This window comes from Nothoprocta perdicaria, unplaced genomic scaffold (genome assembly GCF_003342845.1).
Source record: "Nothoprocta perdicaria isolate Ctin4 unplaced genomic scaffold, notPer1 scaffold_91, whole genome shotgun sequence".
In the NCBI taxonomy this organism is placed as follows: domain Eukaryota; kingdom Metazoa; phylum Chordata; class Aves; order Tinamiformes; family Tinamidae; genus Nothoprocta; species Nothoprocta perdicaria.
Window position 1 is genome coordinate 1,487,590 of NW_020456210.1, and position 17,934 is coordinate 1,505,523.

The 17,934-nt window shown below is 41.9% G+C and overlaps 2 protein-coding genes across 2 annotated transcripts in view; one reads left to right on the plus strand and one right to left on the minus strand.

Moving 5' to 3' along the window:
• Positions 1-924: 924 nt before the first annotated feature.
• Positions 925-13,662, plus strand: HELB (DNA helicase B). Its single transcript, XM_026052774.1, has 13 exons — positions 925-1,093; positions 1,924-2,292; positions 3,104-3,333; positions 4,540-5,415; positions 6,310-6,487; positions 7,158-7,299; positions 7,821-7,951; positions 9,030-9,114; positions 10,240-10,299; positions 10,729-10,921; positions 11,710-11,844; positions 12,115-12,546; positions 12,871-13,662. Exons 1-13 carry the CDS (start codon positions 925-927, stop codon positions 12,958-12,960), a joined length of 3,090 nt encoding a protein of 1,029 aa, XP_025908559.1. The 3' UTR covers positions 12,961-13,662.
• A 1,126-nt stretch (positions 13,663-14,788) lies between these two features.
• Positions 14,789-17,934, minus strand: part of GRIP1 (glutamate receptor interacting protein 1) — a 147,026-nt gene continuing 143,880 nt past the window's right edge. The window contains exons 23-24 of the mRNA XM_026052775.1: positions 17,225-17,371; positions 14,789-16,562 (exon numbers count right to left, since the gene is read on the minus strand). Of these exons, the coding sequence (XP_025908560.1) occupies positions 16,335-16,562; positions 17,225-17,371 (375 nt within the window). The 3' untranslated portion in view covers positions 14,789-16,334. The remainder of the gene's footprint in view (positions 16,563-17,224; positions 17,372-17,934) is intronic.

Sequence of the window (17,934 nt, forward strand, 5' to 3'; positions counted from 1 at the left end):
TTAAAAAAAAAATCCTAAAATATTTGCTAGCATGGAATCATAATAGCAGAATTTCTGAAAGGCTTCAGGAAGAATCAATATTAAATATAATACTTAGGGATGACTCAATATTTTCATTGGTGGCCTGAAAGAAAATATTAAAGTAATACTTGATGGTTTCATGTGAGTCTTAGTGGAGAATGGACAGCTCTGTAAACCACCTGGRTCACAATCCAGGGAAGAACAGGGTCCATAAGTAGCTTTAAGACAGGAAAAGGTCTGGATTATCTACAAGTTATGTTTAGTAGTACCCTGCTTTGGGGGGCCACAAGGGCCCGACTTATAAGGGAGAGCTGCCCTTACRATCGGTAAACTAAATTACACAAAGGCAGAACTGTGATCTAAATTTTCTCTATATTTTATGTATCTACATTAAAGAAAGTTTATATAATAGAATACCAATGTAAGAACTGTTGCAGGGAGAGCACTCGGGCTTTGGGCTCAAATCCACTGAGGATTTTAGCACTGATTTCTTAYGCCTCTGAGAGGCTACACAGTCGCGTACACTTTACTCTTATATTCTCTGTTGCCCCTGGGTGCACAGAAAAATAGTTTCCTGAGTTCCTCGGCACAACTTTGTCTTCGCCATGAACAGGGCGCCCATCGAGATGCACCGGGGGAGCCACGGCTCCCCACGACATGGCGGCCCTCCCTGATAACGGCACCCCGTGACATGGCGGGATCCCTCACAGGGAACCCCACGACATGGCGGCACCCCCCCCCGATAACGGCACCCCGTGACGGGATCCCTCACAGGGAACCCCGCGATGTGGCGGCACCCCCCCCCAGAAACGGCACCCGCGACATGGCGGCCCGCCTCCCGCTCTCCCGCGGAGGAGGGAGGCGCCCGCAAGTCCCGCCTCGTCCTGCGCTGCCCGGGACGCCATGGCGAGCGAGGGCGGCCGCGGGGCTCCCGTCACGGAGCTGCGGGGGACGCTGCTGCCGCCGCCGCTGCTGCCGTCGCAGCCCGGGGCAGAGGTCGAGGAGGACGAAGAGGAGGAGCCCGAGGAGGAGTCGCCTTTCRCGGACATGGCGCTGCTCGCCGCCTCCGACGGCGAGGCGGAGCTGGCGGCCGCGCTGCCCCCGCGCCGGGCCGGTGAGCGGCGGCGGGAGCGGGGCYGGCGGCTCCCGCTGCTAGGGAGGATGAGCTGCATTTTATTGTATTTTTTAAGGAAAAAAAGTGTATTTTTATTATTACTACTACTACTACTWCTTTATGTGGAATCTTCAGGAAAGTTAATTGGGGCCTTCCCAGTGATGGGGTTTACAGGCGGCCCTACTGAGTTCATACAAGGGCCAAACACCGCGAAGCTGCTGGTAAATCTTGCACAGAGGCTAGGATTTCTGCTGTATTGCAAAAATAGGAAATTGTAGATGTCCCGTGTTGGAGTGAATTGCCTACAAAGGACTCCATATATTTTAAAACTTAGTGGAAGCATTCATGTTTGCACATATATATCAGGTTAGAAGTGATGGCAGTTAAGCTCACTGATGCTCTAGTTTCTGGTGCTCAGTGTTGAGGAAGACAAGTGACTCTGGAGCAAAAAGTGTGAGTGTTTTATTCCTAAAGCTTTTTCAAACAGCTGAATTCTGCTGGGTAGATAGGAGAAATGAAAGTAAAACTGTAGTGTAGGCCTCATTTCTGCTGTTACCCTGGCCTGCAGAAGGGGATGCTACATAGGCCAGTGTGTTTGAAGCTCTGTGTGTTTTGTTTCATAAAGTTGTTATTAGAAACTGTTAATGCTTTTTTACTCTCTGTTAATATAGCTTATAATACAAATAATAAAAATAAGCTTGAACATCCAAAATACTTGAATGAAACCACCCTTTTTGCCTTTTCCCGTCTAGCAGTAATGATGTTTTTTTCTTCTCTCTGAATTTCAGTTATTATCCAAGATGAAGAAACCAAAGAGGAGTATGACGTAGTTGGACGTTTTCCAATTGTGGCCCCTTGGTGGACAGTTCATGTTAAAGTTAAAAAAACGGGGTCCAAGTGTTTTGTGCAAGGATTTCCATCATATTTTCTGCGGACTAATATAGAGGAGAACAACCAACATGTCTTTTCGCTCTTCCTTAAGGAATGTGGTGTTCCTGATGGTTTTAAGCAGGAGTTTTTTACTTGGCTTCCTGGGCAGCCTTTGCTGAGTTTTGCAAAACTTGAAGAGAAACTGAAACAGTTCCAAGCATCATATTCAACAAAGAAGCAAGGAAATAGCAAGAATTTTGATATCTTTCAGTATGTTTTGAAATCTTGTAGGTATATTGTGTGCTGTTTTGATAGTTTTGTAAGCTCATTTCTATTTTTTAAGGTACCGTGCTCAGGCTAGCATGTCTATGTGTCAAGTGTAGTGAAATGAATTTTTAATATGCAAAGATTCTTGCATATTTTTTAAATTTGAAGGCTGCRGGGGATTGCTAGGCCTTTAAAGGAGTGCTTACAGTTGCAATTGYAGTTGCAGGTGTATAAAGATTACCTGAAATCTGTGGGTGTGCTGGCTAGAATTACCTGTCACTGGTACTGACAAGACCCTGGTTTTGGCTGTGTGTGGTTTACTGTGATGCAGTCAAGGCTCATTAAATGGGTTCAACGCTTAGACATGGCAATGTGGCTTTCTAGGGCAGGTAGCATTCAGAAATGGTGTAGCCAGGTCCTTGGAATATGGGCTGGATTCTGTCTGGATGGAGCTGTAACCACAAGACGTTATGTCAGTAGCACACCTAATATACCATACCACTGCCATTCAGTCTGTGGGACCCAACTAGTCTGAACTGGTTGCTATTAAGTGTGCAGTTTTAAATACATGTGTACTAATTATTTTCCAAGAGAATATTTTAGTTGTTGGTTTTATCAGTCACCTGTTCGCATTTGTTTTTTCTTTAAGGCAGTTCATTGGTTCATTAAAAAAATATCTTTAAAAGAATTACAAAGAACATATTAGGAAAGATATTAGGGATGCTCTGGATATGGAAGAGGGAGAAGGATAAAAGCCAAAATCTATTTATGTTGTCTTTATTAATGGATTCGTATATTGTTTAAAACTTTCTTTGTTAATGGTGCATACAGTTGCAGGAAAGGCTGTATTGGTAGCTATGCATTTTCCAAAGATCATGGAGTATTTGCCAGTTCTTCTGCCACACCATTTTTGCTGCCTTTTGGAGAAGGTGTGTTGGCGAAAAGAGCCTGAAAGTGATGATGATGATGCACGTGTTGAGGAAGAACATTGCCAAGATGACGTTCTCAGAAAACTGGATGAGATATTGAACAATGAGCCATGGAAACTTGGATTCAGCAAGGTAAGTAATAAGAGGTAGGGTAAGAAATGTGACATTTTTTGCATTCGACCTTCATTGGGCCATAAGGCTGGTCTTTCAGTTAYGTTCAGTTTGTAATATGGACATTTGTAGGAGATAAACTTCAGTTAATTTGAAAAAGGATAATTTGCCATGCTCACTGTTGAGAAAGTTTTTTTCTCCAATGGTCTGCCATAATTCAGGTCCAAAAGTTTTTAAATGTGAAAATGTTACAAACTTTTGCTTAGTCTTTGCTATAAGGAATAGGAAACTAAATATTGAAGTAATCAGGTGAAAACCAAAAAGCTAATTTAAAATTACACTTTAAAATTTTACGTGTGGAAATGGAATCTGGTTTTAGTCCATAGAACAGTGTCAGTAAGTAGCGTGTGTGCTTTTATAGCAAAGTAGATCCAAATGGCTTCATAAGAGGTTTTAGGATTTGTATTTGCTGCTTCCCTTCCCTTTCGTGCAGCTGCTCTGCTGTGRCTCGACTTAGTGCCCAAACATGAGCTAAGGCTCAGTGCAGAAATGTGTTTAGTTAATCCCTTTGCCTCAGCCTGCAAATACTGTCTATCTGCTTCATCTCCTAGCTTGTTTCACATCCTTAGCATTAGAAAGTTTTTCTTGGTGCCTATTTTGACTCTTCCTTGTTGCAGTTCAGACYTTTTTTCCTCTCTTGTTCTCTGTACCAAGCCTTGTATCCTTCCTGAGACTTTTTTACTACTTGAAGGCAATCATTTCTCTCTTCTGTCAGCCCCCTAACAGTGTTTCATCCCTTCTGTACATCARTCTCTCACTGTATTCTGTTAGTCTTGGTAGGTTTCATCTGTGCCTTGAAGTCTTTACTCCAAAATTGGACACAGGATTCTACCTCGTACCTTAACCTGTGCTCTGCTTCTGACATAGCTTGTGTCTTGAAGTTGTGTTAGGGGTGCATCAGATCAGATGCACAAATTCTCTCTAATACTCAATTTCTGTACGGGGTTTTTGATTTTAAAGTTTTGGTGACAAAGGAATTATCAGTCATCTCATTTTGAAATACCTTGCTTTTGAGAAAGGAAAAAAAAAAAGCATTGTAACTTTGTACGTTATAAAAATGCACTTTTTTTTTGTAGACTGCTACCCAGTGAGTTGTAATTCAGCAAGATGCTAATGCCTTCGGAAATAAATAAATCTATGCTTGTTTTTATTCCTTTTGGGGAGAAGATTACCTATAGGGAACTGAACCTTTCCTATTGTGAAGCAACCTGGGCAGCCTTCCGTCAGTGCAACCATCTCCTCCCGAGGATTCCCGAACTGCAGAGGAATGCCTTGATTCTGTACGATCGACTCAAGAAGCAATGTACAGAAATGGGACATACTTATGAAGATCAGGATGAATTAACTCATTTTGTGTCGAGAGATATGTCTATTGAGAACGCTTGGCAATCTCTCGAATTTTTGAAAGATCAACRTATAGTGATTAGGAAGAGAAAAATGGTGTTTCTGCCTCATCTTTACAACTCAGAAAAAAACATTGCCACGTGTATAGGTGGCCTTTTGTCAAACCACTCATGGCAACTAGATGTTGATGTGAGACAAATACTTAACGTTTCTGAGATATCGAGAGAAATAGTGGATATGAAAATGAATGCTACTCAGGAAATGGAGTGTGTGAAAGAAAATGATCCCGAAAGTCATGATTGTGAAAAYAGCTTCCTTAAAAAGGAAGTGGAGTCTACATTTGGTAGCCAAAGTAAAGGAGAGGTAGACTTGGATCAGGTGACTGCTATGGAAAAGATTTGTACTAATCCTGTCACAATCATAAGTGGAAAAGGAGGTTGTGGGAAGAGCACCATCGTTAGCTACCTTTTTCGTCACTTGAAGCAGATGGAAAAGGAGATGGAAGAAGTGGAAGCAGCTTCTAAGGATTTTGAGAGAGACCTGGATGCATCTGAGGAGTGGAATACTTTTAATCATCATTGGGAATCAGAAAATACTTGCACAAAAAATCTTTTTAATGTATTATTTACTGCACCTACAGGAAGGGCTGCAAGCCTTTTGAGTGAAAAAACTAGATTTCCTGCATACACCCTGCATCAGGTAAGGATTTTTTAAAAATTGTCTTCTAAAATAAATTTTGCAGGTGTCATTCTTATTTCGGATAAAAATAATTATCTTTTTTTAGTGATACTTAGARCTATTAATGATAATTTTAAGGTACACCTTGTCAGCGTGTAAATATCAGGATGATATTTTCAGGAATCCTGATTGTCTGAAATCCATTATGTGCTGCATCTTTTTTTTTTTTTTTTTTTAATCTTTCTTAAGCATTTCTCAAATGTGTGCCTTTCTAGGGCATTGAATCTTTTACCATTTTTTGGTAGACTGAGTAATCTGCAGCATTTAAAATTAACTGCAGAAATGTTCCCGCGGCGGCGGGGCTGTTCTCCRGTGCCCCGTTGTGTAGAAGTTGCATTGATCCCAGCCCGTTTGTGAAGAACCACAGGCTGGGGTTGAGTAATGAGGTGGATTTCACTCATACAGTGTTTTCCTAACTAGTGTCTCTGGATATATCTTTTGCAACAATTTTTAGGGGTAAGAAAAAAGTAGAAAGCGGCCTGTTTGTTAGTGAACTTAAGTCTCGATTGATGTAGGTAGCGGAAAAGCTGCAAAGAGGTTGGAGAGGTGGAGTAAGTTACATAAATAAAAGTTGAGATAATACAATGCATCGAGAAGCGGGTAGTTCCTTTACCTCTTCCCCATGTGGCTGCTTACTGGTCCAAACAAGTGGACGTAGCAAGAATATTGGTAATCTCAGCCAGAAATGTGTTCACTGGGAAGAGAAATAAGACCAAAAGAGTGAGTCTTCTCATTCCTTGCATGCTGAAGTTCAGAGCTTCAGTTAACATCTCTAAATACAACATTAGAACAGACAGTTGTTTTCAGTCTGTTTGTTTCATGACTCAAATTGTATTGTTCCTGTCTTGTTTCTAGATCATCTATAGTTTTAAATCATGGAAGTCGTCACAAAGTCAGCAAGAACTGCCGTGGAAGTTTTCTACTGTGACCATTCTGGTTGTGGATGAAGGAAGCTTGGTGTCTGTACAGATTCTTAGCTTAGTCCTAAAGCTCCTATGTGAGCATGCTCAACTTGCCAAACTTATTATTCTTGGTAAGTGGAAAAATTCACAATTAGGATTATACAGTATTTGATGATACACAATATACAGTGTAAGCATCCAAGCTACTACTGTTCTTGCTCAGTCTCTAAAATCCAGTCGTTCTCTTCTTGGATATTTGCTCATGGGTAGTTAGATGAGATGGAAAACAGCTGGGGGGAATTTTTTTCTGTTTTCCTTAAGCTTTAAGGAAGCTAATGTTACCACATGAATCAGACATTAGGCGATAAATTTTGTGCTGAGCATCTTATTGTTAGAATCAACTTGTTTTTAGGATAGGAGGGGAGAAAAAGTGTAAAATCGGATCTTTCACCTCTGCTACCTTGGAGATTACTTTTTTGGTGTGCTATTTATGGCACTTGGTTTTAGATATACAGCTTTTAAAATGTGTTTGGATAGGGCGATCAATATCTATTCATCATACAGTCATTTATACCTATTAGCAAAGCATTATTTAAAGGACTTAAACTGCTCTACAGTTTAATTCTAGGAAACTTAGGGATTCTAGAAAATTTTGTTAGACATAAATTGTCCTGGAGTAGCATATGATTACTGGGTCATACACTGTGAGAAAGGTTAAGTATTACTTTCAGAGATTTTTAAAGCATATTTTTGGAGGCGCTTTGTTATTGCTCCTCACAAATGTTAATTTGTGGTGTTTAGGTGATACTAGACAGCTCCCAAGCATAGATCCTGGTAACGTGCTGGCTGATATCTTTGAGGGCCTCAAATCCAAAGGGCTCTCTGTGGAACTGCGAACTAATCACAGAGCGGAATCACAGTTAATTGTAGACAACGCAACAAGGTAGGAGCTTAAAATGTGTGTGAGGAGTATTCTTGTAGTCATTCTAGTCCTTTATTRCTATCTAGAAGGAATCCAGTATGCATGTTTTTTGAAACATGAAAGGCAAAATCTGTGTCTAGGTACTTAAGACCTTTTGGTATCTGTGGAAGTTTTAGGATAATCTGAACCTTTGCAAGATGTCCAGAACTACAACTAATGTTTTACAGACCCCTTTTCCCTCCTATTCCCCTTCTGGTTTTGGCAGGACTTCTATATTACTCCATACTCCTCCCCAGAGGAGGACTGTATTGATAATAGTAACTATATACTCTAGCATTGAAGGATTTGGAGGATAAATTAGGATTTTTCCCTGTGAGTTTAACTTACGCGCAGRGAATAGGTGTTCAGTGTATACATGTTTTATAGTGGGTGAGCAAACACTTCTAAAATGCAGCATTCAGGCTGATGCAGAGGGTACAATAGAATACTTTAACTAGAAATATTTTTTCTCTTCTCTTTTTCCCACCACTCCTGTTGTCCAGAATCTCTCATCGGAARCTTCCCGAATTTGATGAGGTGCTAAAAGTTTCTGATTGGAATGGAGAACAGCCCATGCCAAGCCCGGAGAAGAAATTCATTTTTATTGCTTTGCCTTCTGGTGGGAGCTGTGACAGTACGTGTATATTTATAGTCTGTGATCTTGACTTCCCCTTTTGTAAAACACACACTATTTGGATCTAATGAGCAATTTTGAAATGTTTTAGTCATAGAATCATTATGGGTGGAGAAGATTCTCAAGATCATGATGTCTATCTATAAACCCATCCAAACCATCATGTCTGCTAAACCTAAGTTTGTCCCTAAGTCTGTCCCTAAGTGCCCCATCAACACGTTTGTTTTTGGTTTAAARCTAAGTACTGGATTCGTAGTTTGCCTTTTTGCCTTATGTGGGTAGGCACAGCAAATCTGGTAAGGGCAAAGGATACTCTGTAGGATTCCAGCTTTGAAATGGGAGTGTTGCAGCACAGACCAGTGTCATCAAACATGAGCAGCTCTTTATGTTGCCACTGGGCTGTTAGGCCTTAAAAGATTAAATTTTTCRGAGGTGAGGGCTTTAGGGTAAAAGCAACTGCGGGGATGTTGGGACAGCAGTGTGTTGTGCTCAACTCTGCAATCTAATTAAGAAAGTGCAAACAGAAAAAAGGCTATTGAGAGAGGGGTCATCAAGATTTGTTTCAAAGTGTTTGGAGCTGGGCTTAGTCACCACCATTACTGAATAGGTGCCTCCCCTTTGCATGCCTGTGGAAGAAAATAATCATGAATATTACAAGTTCACTTTTACTCAGCAAACAGAATACTTCTGTTTGGGTATCTTCTGTAAAATCTAAATGGATAGTTTAATGGGTTAAAAATAATCTAGCCAATGCTTCTTTAACACACTCTATCAAAACACAGTTTGGCATGAAAGACATTTAGTCTGCTATGTAATAAAAATAAATAAGAACTTCTGTTATTTGATAACACTTTTCTCTTTCCGGATTCTAAGTGTGAGATAGCTACATGATACTTGGGGAGGGAAGTATATTTCTGTGATTTTGTTGCTGTTGTTCAGTTTTGTTTCTTTCAAACAAATTGAAATGGTGCTGAAGCAAGAAATAAGCAAAGGCAATATCACACCAGATTATTTTTTCTCTCTTTAATTGTTCGTTCTGTATATGTTTATATCTTACCTGTTATGTCTTCTAAATCAGATTTGCAGAATGCCATCAAGACTTTACTTGCAAAAGGACCAGGGTTGCAGGATGCCAGGCAATCGCAGTTCATTGCTTTTAGAAGGTAACAGAGCATGGAGGCAGACACGGAAAAAATCCCTGCTAGCAGCCATGATCTAAAACCAGCTGAGTGTGTTGAGTTGGGGAGACTAGTGGCACTATTGTTCAAAATGCTAGAGGGAAAAACAGGCTGGTGTCTTTCCCTGTGCCTATTTTTGTACCCTCTTTCCCCATGGAGAGTAACTTCACTTTTCCATGAGATTGATGTTGTTTTGCACCATGCTTCTTGTTGCATTCATATTGTTCTGTATTGTTTGTGTTAAGGAAACGAAGGGTTAGTGGTCAGTCTGCACTGGACTCCACAAGAGTCTGTGGTGTGAGATGAGGTCTTGACTGCTTGGAGGAACCCACAAAATATAAAGTAATGSACCTTAACCCCATGAGAGAGATTAAAAATGAGATTGTGGCCAATGTTCAAATGTTCAGCMTTCCCCATTCTGGAAGCGGGGGGAATTCCAGAGAGCCTCCTGGGAGCAGACAGCCTGCTCCTGTGCCACCAGAGCAGGTGGATGTTCAGCAGTGAGAGAAGATACTGGCATTTTGATCATCTCATGAGGGCCAGGGTTAGTGGTATGATCTGATGGACATTAGTGCTTCTGTTGAGGATTCTGTGCTGGGTTCCTGCTTCCTGGATATTTGGATATTGCATATTTGGAAGCACAATCCAAGTCATTTGAGAAGGAGAAGGGGAGATGTAGGGCTCCAGCAGACTTCCGAGAAGGGCAGGGAGTGCTGCTTGTCACTGAKAACGTGAACTGTTGCAGGAGCATAAAGAGCATGGGAGGTTCCCAGAAATACTGAGCTATTGATAGTACTGGAGTCCCCACTGTTACCCTTTCATTGAAAAGGGTACTGAAGGGAAAAACTTCTTGCCTGTATTTTGAAGAACTTTTTCTTAGCAATTRAAAAAGCCAAAACTATAGTGTGCAAATAAATTGGTGCATAAATTTTAGCAAGTYTATCACTTTCCTATGAATACTGAATAATTCTAGAGTAAATTTAATTTCTCCAGTCKGCTTGTGTGTGCTGTACTGTTATTTACAGTTTGTGTTTAAGGTTTTTTGTGGTATGTTTACAGGTACTTAATGGGTCTTTAAAAGTTAAAACTCCTGTTTTTTTTATGTTTTAGGCAAGATTGTGATCTAATAAATGAGCTTTGTTGCCAGCATTATTCAAACCATTTAACTAGGTAAGTCATTTTTTTGCAGTTTTTCCATTTATGAATGTCTTGTTTTTTTTAAAGTGTCATACAAAAGCCCAGCAACCTAAAATAAAATTGTASAACTGGTTGTAGAGATTCATGTCAATCTGATTCAGTACAGTAGGGGTCATTTTTACAATTAGRAATCTTTCTTTGGTGAGCCCTTTAGTTTTAGTTTGGATTGTGAAAATAAATACTATAAATGGTTTGGATTTAATCTAAACCACTTGTCAATATATGTTTTTCAAGTTTTGGGGTATTTAAAATTGACATTAAAGCTCCTTGGAAAAAAAAACGGGTTATTTTTTCCCCACTGTTTGATTCTGAGATGTTCTTGGAAGCAGCATTTGAGCACTTCTCCATATTGATGCTTTTACCAAAAAGTTTTACAAAATATTTTTTTTTTCCACAATGCAGAGACCATAAAAGACGACTTTTGTTTCRAACAGATGACAAGATTTGCTGCATGCGAAATACCTACCTGAAGGATCTCTTGCCAGGACAGGCTTTCAGCAAGGATCCTGAACGCCAGAAATGTGAAAATGGAAAATCCTCCCTTGCTGAGGAGGGCAAACGACTGTGCAACGGAGATATATTTTTCATAACAGATGTAAATACTTGCTGCATAAACTTTCACAAAATCCCGAAGTAAAATTATTCACATTTTAAAAATTCAGTTCAGAATAGATGCTTACATCTGCCAAAGTATCATGTAAAAGGCTGCCCTATTGTATAAAAAAAAAAACAAAACAAAAAGGCAGTAGAGAATTTAGGAAAAAGCATCCCTGGAAGTTCACGTAAAAGCTGTTTCCATTCTTGAAATGCAGTATCCTTTGCATATGGGTGAAAATACACCCATCTTTAAACAAAAAGAATCTTTAAAAAAAGAATTAAGCTAATGTGACAGGCAGAGTCCTTCTTCCCTGGCAGAAAATGAAGCTGACAAATTTAACCGACTCCCAACCCTTAATTTTCCTCCTAGGTTGACTGAGTTGAATTGACTCGGCAAAGGGTCCAAYGGATACTAGGATTTGTGCTAGGCAAGGGGGAGGCACAAAGAGTTGGTAGGAGGGGGCTGAATCTCCATATTGTTAGGTGTTTTTTTTTTTTTTTTAATGTGTCACCTTACCCTTGGATACTAAGTTTTCTGGGAGTTAAAACACTTTTTTTAACTCTTAAAGTCAGCTGGCCTGTGTGTTGAAACTAATTTTCCTTGGAGCTAGTTGGTGAAAGTCAGCAATCTTTGCCTTTAATATCTAAAATGATTTCACTTGCTTGGCACTGAAGCAATTTTAAGTTCAGGGAAAGATATTCATATAGRTACACATAGATTATATACAGGCATTGGTCAAACAACTGAAAGGAGCTTCCTGATGTGTTCTTGTTCTTTGTCCTTAGGATGTGGAAGTTAATAAACAACGGCTACTGACCATCAGCAGCACATACGGCTCCACATACACTGTGGTATATAAGGCACTGAAGAAGCTGTGTCATATAAAACATGCATGGGCCAGAACTATTCACACATTCCAGGTAGGAAGTTTTAGGAGCTGATAAGACTTTACCATGCTTCTATCTTGGGAATTCGCTGTATTGTCATATGAAAGTGTCAGAGGCTCTTTTGAAACCAAAACTCCTTGAATGCAGAAGATGCTTTTCAGAGAATCTCCAGTTCTGTTTTCCTTTGTTTTCCTTGCTCTTCTGAGCGTTTTTTTTTTTTTTTTTTTTTTTTACCATTGCTTTTTTTTTTTTTTTAATTAGAGACTGGATTTTGGTCAGAAGAAGCTCCCACCCATCTTTCAGGGTTCTGAGGTAAAAACTGTTGTCTATGTAGTTGGGAACCCGGGCCGTCAGCACTGGCAGCACGTGTACACAGCTGTGACCAGAGGCCGCTGCCGAGTCTACGTGATCRCTGAGGAGATGCACCTCAAGAAAGCAGTCACCAACAAGAGCAGGCCCAGAAAAACTCAGTTACAGAAATTTTTGAGAGAGACAATTGCAGAAATAAACTACCCTGTGAAACAAACTTCCCTCCTGCTGAAGGAGAGTGGGCAAGTTGAGACGCAGTCTGTAACTCAAAGTGCTCCTGACCTATCTGAGCCTGTAGCTGACTCGCTTAAACAAGAAGGGTCTGGAGTTCCTAATGAAGAGATGAGCAATGCACTGCAGCTAAGTCCATACAAAAGACAAAGAAGTCCTGTGGCAAATTCAGGGGATGCTGCGAAAACATCCTTGGTAAGTACCTCTTTACTGGGAAAGTGTAAATCAAATCATTGCGCTCTGTTTCAGCTGCAAGGTGTTTTTTTCTCTTTTTAAAAAAATTTAATAATTTTCAAAGTATTAGTAATCTGGCCAGTAATCTCTGAGCAGTCATGTTTGGCAGATGCCTTCCTAGGGTAATAAATGGCTAATGGGGGGTGAGGGGGAAGAATGCCAGTAGCAAGTAAACTTACTCATCTTGTGACTAATTGCAGTGATTGCTGCCTCGCTTAGACAATATTAGCTTGGTCTTTGTGCACAGATGTCAACTTCAATAACATTTTTGTTTTGTTTTAACAGACAAATCAACAAGACACTCCACTTGGGTCTTGGAGACTCAGGAATCTAAGTTTGGAACACGTAACTCCTAAGAAGCTTTTCAAAAACTGACAATCAGATGTCTTCTTCATGAATATACTTGTTTTCTACAGCTTTATTTTAAAGACTTTGGAACAGAGAAACTAGATATGCAGAGATTTTAACAGCTTTCCTATATTTCCGTTTACTTTGAACGACAGCTGGTTTTATATTTTCAGTGATCTGTTTCTAGAAGAACATTCATTGGTGCGTTAGTCATCAAAAATCAAGTCATTCTTTTATTTTGCAAAAAAAATTAACTTACAGAGCTATTGGAAGCAGTATGTTCCCTTGTATAATACATGGGAATTTCTTGGTTTAAATATTCTATCTGTAGCAGGTTGTATGTAGCTTGTGATGCTGCAGCATCGATGAGAAGCTCTTAACTGCATTTCTGAAGCTACCATGTGCTCTTAAGCCAAAAAAAGGACAGTGTATAAAGGGAATTTCATTTGTGCCCTACAGGGCAGAACTGTGGGCATGAAGCCTGGCTGGATCATGATGTTCAGTCTTGTCAGGAGCTGAAGGAACAAGCGGCAATCGCCCGCCAACAACGACCTGCCTTTCCTTTTGGTACTTCTGGAGATGGGGAATTCGCCATTGCTCTTTCTACGCAGGGAACTTTTACACTACTCTCGTGATCTTGGAAACAAAAGCAAAATTCTGAGTCACAGTTCAAAAAAGTTACTGCATGTAGCCCTTCTGTATTGCATGACTTCATGCATGGTAATTTTCAAGATTAAACTTGAATTAAACCTGAAAATAAATAATTATTAATAATTAATGATTAATAAATAATTAATGATTAATAATTAATAAGTAAATAAGTGGAATTAAACCTGAATTAAATAACCTGTCACAGACTGGACAACTGGGCAGTCAGAAACCTCATGAGGTTCAACAAGGGCAAGTGCAAGGTCCTGCACTTGGGGAGGAATAACCCTGGACACCAGTACAGATTAGGGGTGGACCTGCTGGAGAGCAGCCCCACAGAGAGGGACCTGGGTGTCATGGTGGATGACAGGATGACCATGAGGCAGCAGTGTGCCCTGGTGGCCAAGAAGGCCAACGGGATCCTGGGGTGCATTAAGAAAAGCATCTCCAGCAGGTCGAGGGAGGTGATCATCCCCCTCTACTCAGCCCTGGTGAGGCCACATCTGGAGTACTGCGTCCAGTTCTGGGCTCCCCAGTACAAGAGGGATGTGGAGCTGCTGGAGAGAGTCCAGCGCAGGGCTACCAGGATGATCGGAGGCCTGGAACATCTGCCATATGAGCAAAGGCTGAGAGAGCTGGGCCTGTTCAGCCTGGAGAAGAGGAGGCTGAGGGGGGGACCTGATCAGCGTGTATAAATACCTCAAGGGAGGCAGTGAGGAGGAGGGGGCGGCCTCTTGTCAGTGGTGGCCAGCGATAGGACTAGAGGAAACGGCCACAAAGTGAAGCACCAAAAGTTATGAAGGAACTTATGGAAAAATTTCTGGACAGTGAGGGTGCCAGAGCCCTGGCACAGGCTGCCCAGAGAGGTTGTGGAGTCTCCTTCTCTGGAGATCTTTAAAACCTGCTTGGACGCAGCCCAAGCCCTGTGCCCCGTGCTCTGGGTGACCCTGCGTGTGTGTAGCGGGGTGGGACTGGATGATCTCTAAAGGTCCCTTCCAGCCTTAACCATTCTATAATTTTGTGAATATTTTACTCAGACTTCAGACTGGCTCTATTAAAATTTGAATGGTTTACGTTCTCACTATTTCTTCTGCCATAACCTTTTTTTTTTTTTTTTTGAGATTGCCTCAAATGTAAAGGTGGTGTTTTTTGTTAATAATGCTATGTGTGTGGAAAAAAATTTACATAGAAAATTACTACCTCATTGTTAATGTCTTTAAATCACTGTTTATTTCAGTTTATACAGTTTTTCCATACAAATATTTGCAACAGTTTGAATTTCAAAAAACATACATGGACGATAAATATCATGCTATTAAAGTATTAAATTTGTACAAAAATACTTTACAGTTTAATACTTATTTGTTACAAATAAAAATACATATTTAAGTGACTCATGAACATTATTTTTTACATGATTCAGCATTGAATGTCATTTCTGGCAGTGCTGAAATATAAATCGGACTTACTTGTGTGTGCAGGGCAGGTGAGCTTGTTTGTTTATGGGAAACAGCAATAAGGATACAGTTAGACAGTTTAAACTGACCAGAAAACTCCGTGATTGCTTAGATATGGAGACTCTACAAATGTACAAATCCAGTATCTTTATATTCACCAATAACAATAATGACCATAACAACTCGAATACTGGAATAAACCAAAGCAGCTGCTGGTGAGCTTATAAAGCAACTGGCAGTATTTTATTGCTTTGGGGTGGGGGAAGGAGAGATCTTGTGTGATGGGTTTGTAAAACATATTTACAGTTTGAAATTCTAAAAACGTGTTGCACGGGTATGTTTATCATAAAGAAGGCTGAAAACAAAGGTTATTTAAATGGACTTTAGTCCCCTCAAGAAATTGCTTGACTTTTATAAAGAGAGCTCATATTTAACACTACAAGTTTAGAGTTTTATGGATCGTTAAGGAGCTTTCATGTCAATCTTGGATGTAATTAAAAAGATCCCTTTACTTTAAAACCTTTCTAATTTGTCTAAACTCAGTTTTACTCTTGTCACTAATCCGTCTTCTGATGTATTATCCCCCTGTCTAAAAAGTCTCTGCTTAAAAACAACAACAAAAAACCTCACAGGCTGCAAGACATATCGTTAAATATTTCATTGCATAGGGAATAACATATGTTCTAATAAAAATTTACCACAGTTAGGGAGTAATGTTCACCACGTACTGCAGCTTCCTACGTGGGTTTTGTTAAAACGTCTGAACGGTGCTGCTGTCTGAAGGCAGTTCCTGCCACGGACCTGATGTCCCCCCGACTTCCAGCTCCGGCCAATGTACAGGGAAACCTGGTGCAACCCCATGCCCTTCTTGCTCTGCCATCAGACAGCGCCTGCTGGTTAAAAAACACTTTTTAAAACAGTGTAACCTGTACGCCGTGAGGAGAGGTTAACTCCGTGCTTTCCACTGCTGTTGGAGGGTGAGGAACACCCTGTTTGAACACCGTGTTACACCATGTTTGAACATCTCCCCGTTTTCATTTTCGGAGGTGAGGGGGGGCTTTACGCTTTTCGCTCCTCGTTGCTAACAGGAGACTGTTTATAATAAAACGACTTAACTACGAACTCAAAGTCTTTCATAAGTGACCGCGAGTTAATACAAGCCTTGAGGCGGACGGACTGATCCTCCTGTGCTTTAGTGCCGCGCGGCATCCGCGCGTGAGCCTCAGGAAAGGCTTGGGGGGGTTTAGCACCGTCGTTGCGTGTCGTGGCCGAGCGGCCCAGCGCAGGGCTCGGCTGCTATAAGGTGTTGGTCGGATCCCGCGGGGCGTCGGCGAGGCCGCTCTGGTGGAGGAGGCCGCTGCCCGGCTCGCCCCACTCGCCGCCCGCCGCGGGCGGCTCCTCCGCGCTTCCCTGCCGCGATGCCAGGGGGTTCCTGCTGATCACCAGCTCCAGCTTGTTGCCCGACTCGGCGATGAGCGGCACCACGAGGCAGCAGTCAAAGTCTCTGGTACGGACGTGGTTTACCTGGAAGAACCCAAGGCTCCTTTTCGTGACCGCTTCAGGAGAGCCAAATGAGACAGCCCAAACCGAGGGACCAGGACCAGCCTCCACACTAGGACGGAGACCTGGTTTACCACGAGCAGGCAGACACCGTCCAGGACAGACTACTTCAACACAGTGCCTGGCCTGGAGACCACAGTTAGTTTTCTTCCCAGGGTGCACACAGGTGCACGGGGGTGGCTGCTGTAGCCTGTCACTGTGTCTGCTCCATAAGTGACTTCTAACAGTACAGAAGTTTTCCCTTACTATCACAGTGCTCATTAATTTAAACGCTCATATATGAAACTTCAGCAGGTTTTTGTGGTTTTAATATGCAAAATGCTTTATTGGTCTGGCTGACAGGAAAAAAAAGATTTTCCTGCCCCAGTCTAGCTCTGGTAAGTGCGGAGCTTAGCGGTTCCACTGATTAGAAGCAGAGCGACGCCATGGGAAACCCTAACTTTCCAGGGAGCATCTGCATCCTTCGGTGTTTGAAATAACCTTCCTTCTTTCCCCGCCGCCCCCATGTGCACCCTTTCCTAGCAGAGCCCCCAACGCGGTGCTGACGTTGGAGGCAGAGCGCGCGAGCTGTGCCTCGGACCCCGCGGCGCCGGTGCCGCCAGCCCAGCCAGCCGCGCACACGTTACCTGCAGGAGCCTGTCGTACGGCTTCAGGCCACCCAGCTCCCCGGGTCCGGACGGCCGAATATTTTTCACGTACACTCCCTTTTCCAGCAGACCGTCTGAGACGCTGAACCCAAAATCCTCCCCATCGGAGTCCTTGTACAAAGTTACCTGTGGAGGAAATTTGAGGTGATAAGGGAGAAGGAGGGAAAAATTCTGGCCCGCAGGTCTGCATTGCTGCATGCACGAGGCAGCCTTTCTTTGTAGGTGCATTCCCCCTCAGCACCATCACTTACCTGCTGGTTTTGGTATTCCCAGTCTCACCTGAGGCCCCTACATTTTCAATAAATATGTTCAGAACCTCAGTCTTCAGGAATAAGCTGCAGCTCTCCTGCGACCAACTGGATTTTTTTGCAGTGTGATTTCGAGTTTTTTCCTCCCTCCCTGCTTTTTTCTGTCTTTCTTCTCCTCTAGCTGCCAGGGTATCTGTGCATGGGGATCATGCTGGTCTGTTCTGTTTAACTAAGTGCCTTTAATGTCAGGATTTTTTTTTGTGGGTGGGGGACAAAATCTGCACAGATACTGTAACTTGCCCATCCTGGTTTGCACTGTCAATACATAATTAATAACACCAAACCTGGTCCAAGTCACTCCAATCCAGGCTGTAAGTGTTGGCTGGTCCTACTCTTAATCCTCAAGGAATGGGCACTAGACCCAGCACCTCCACAAGGGCA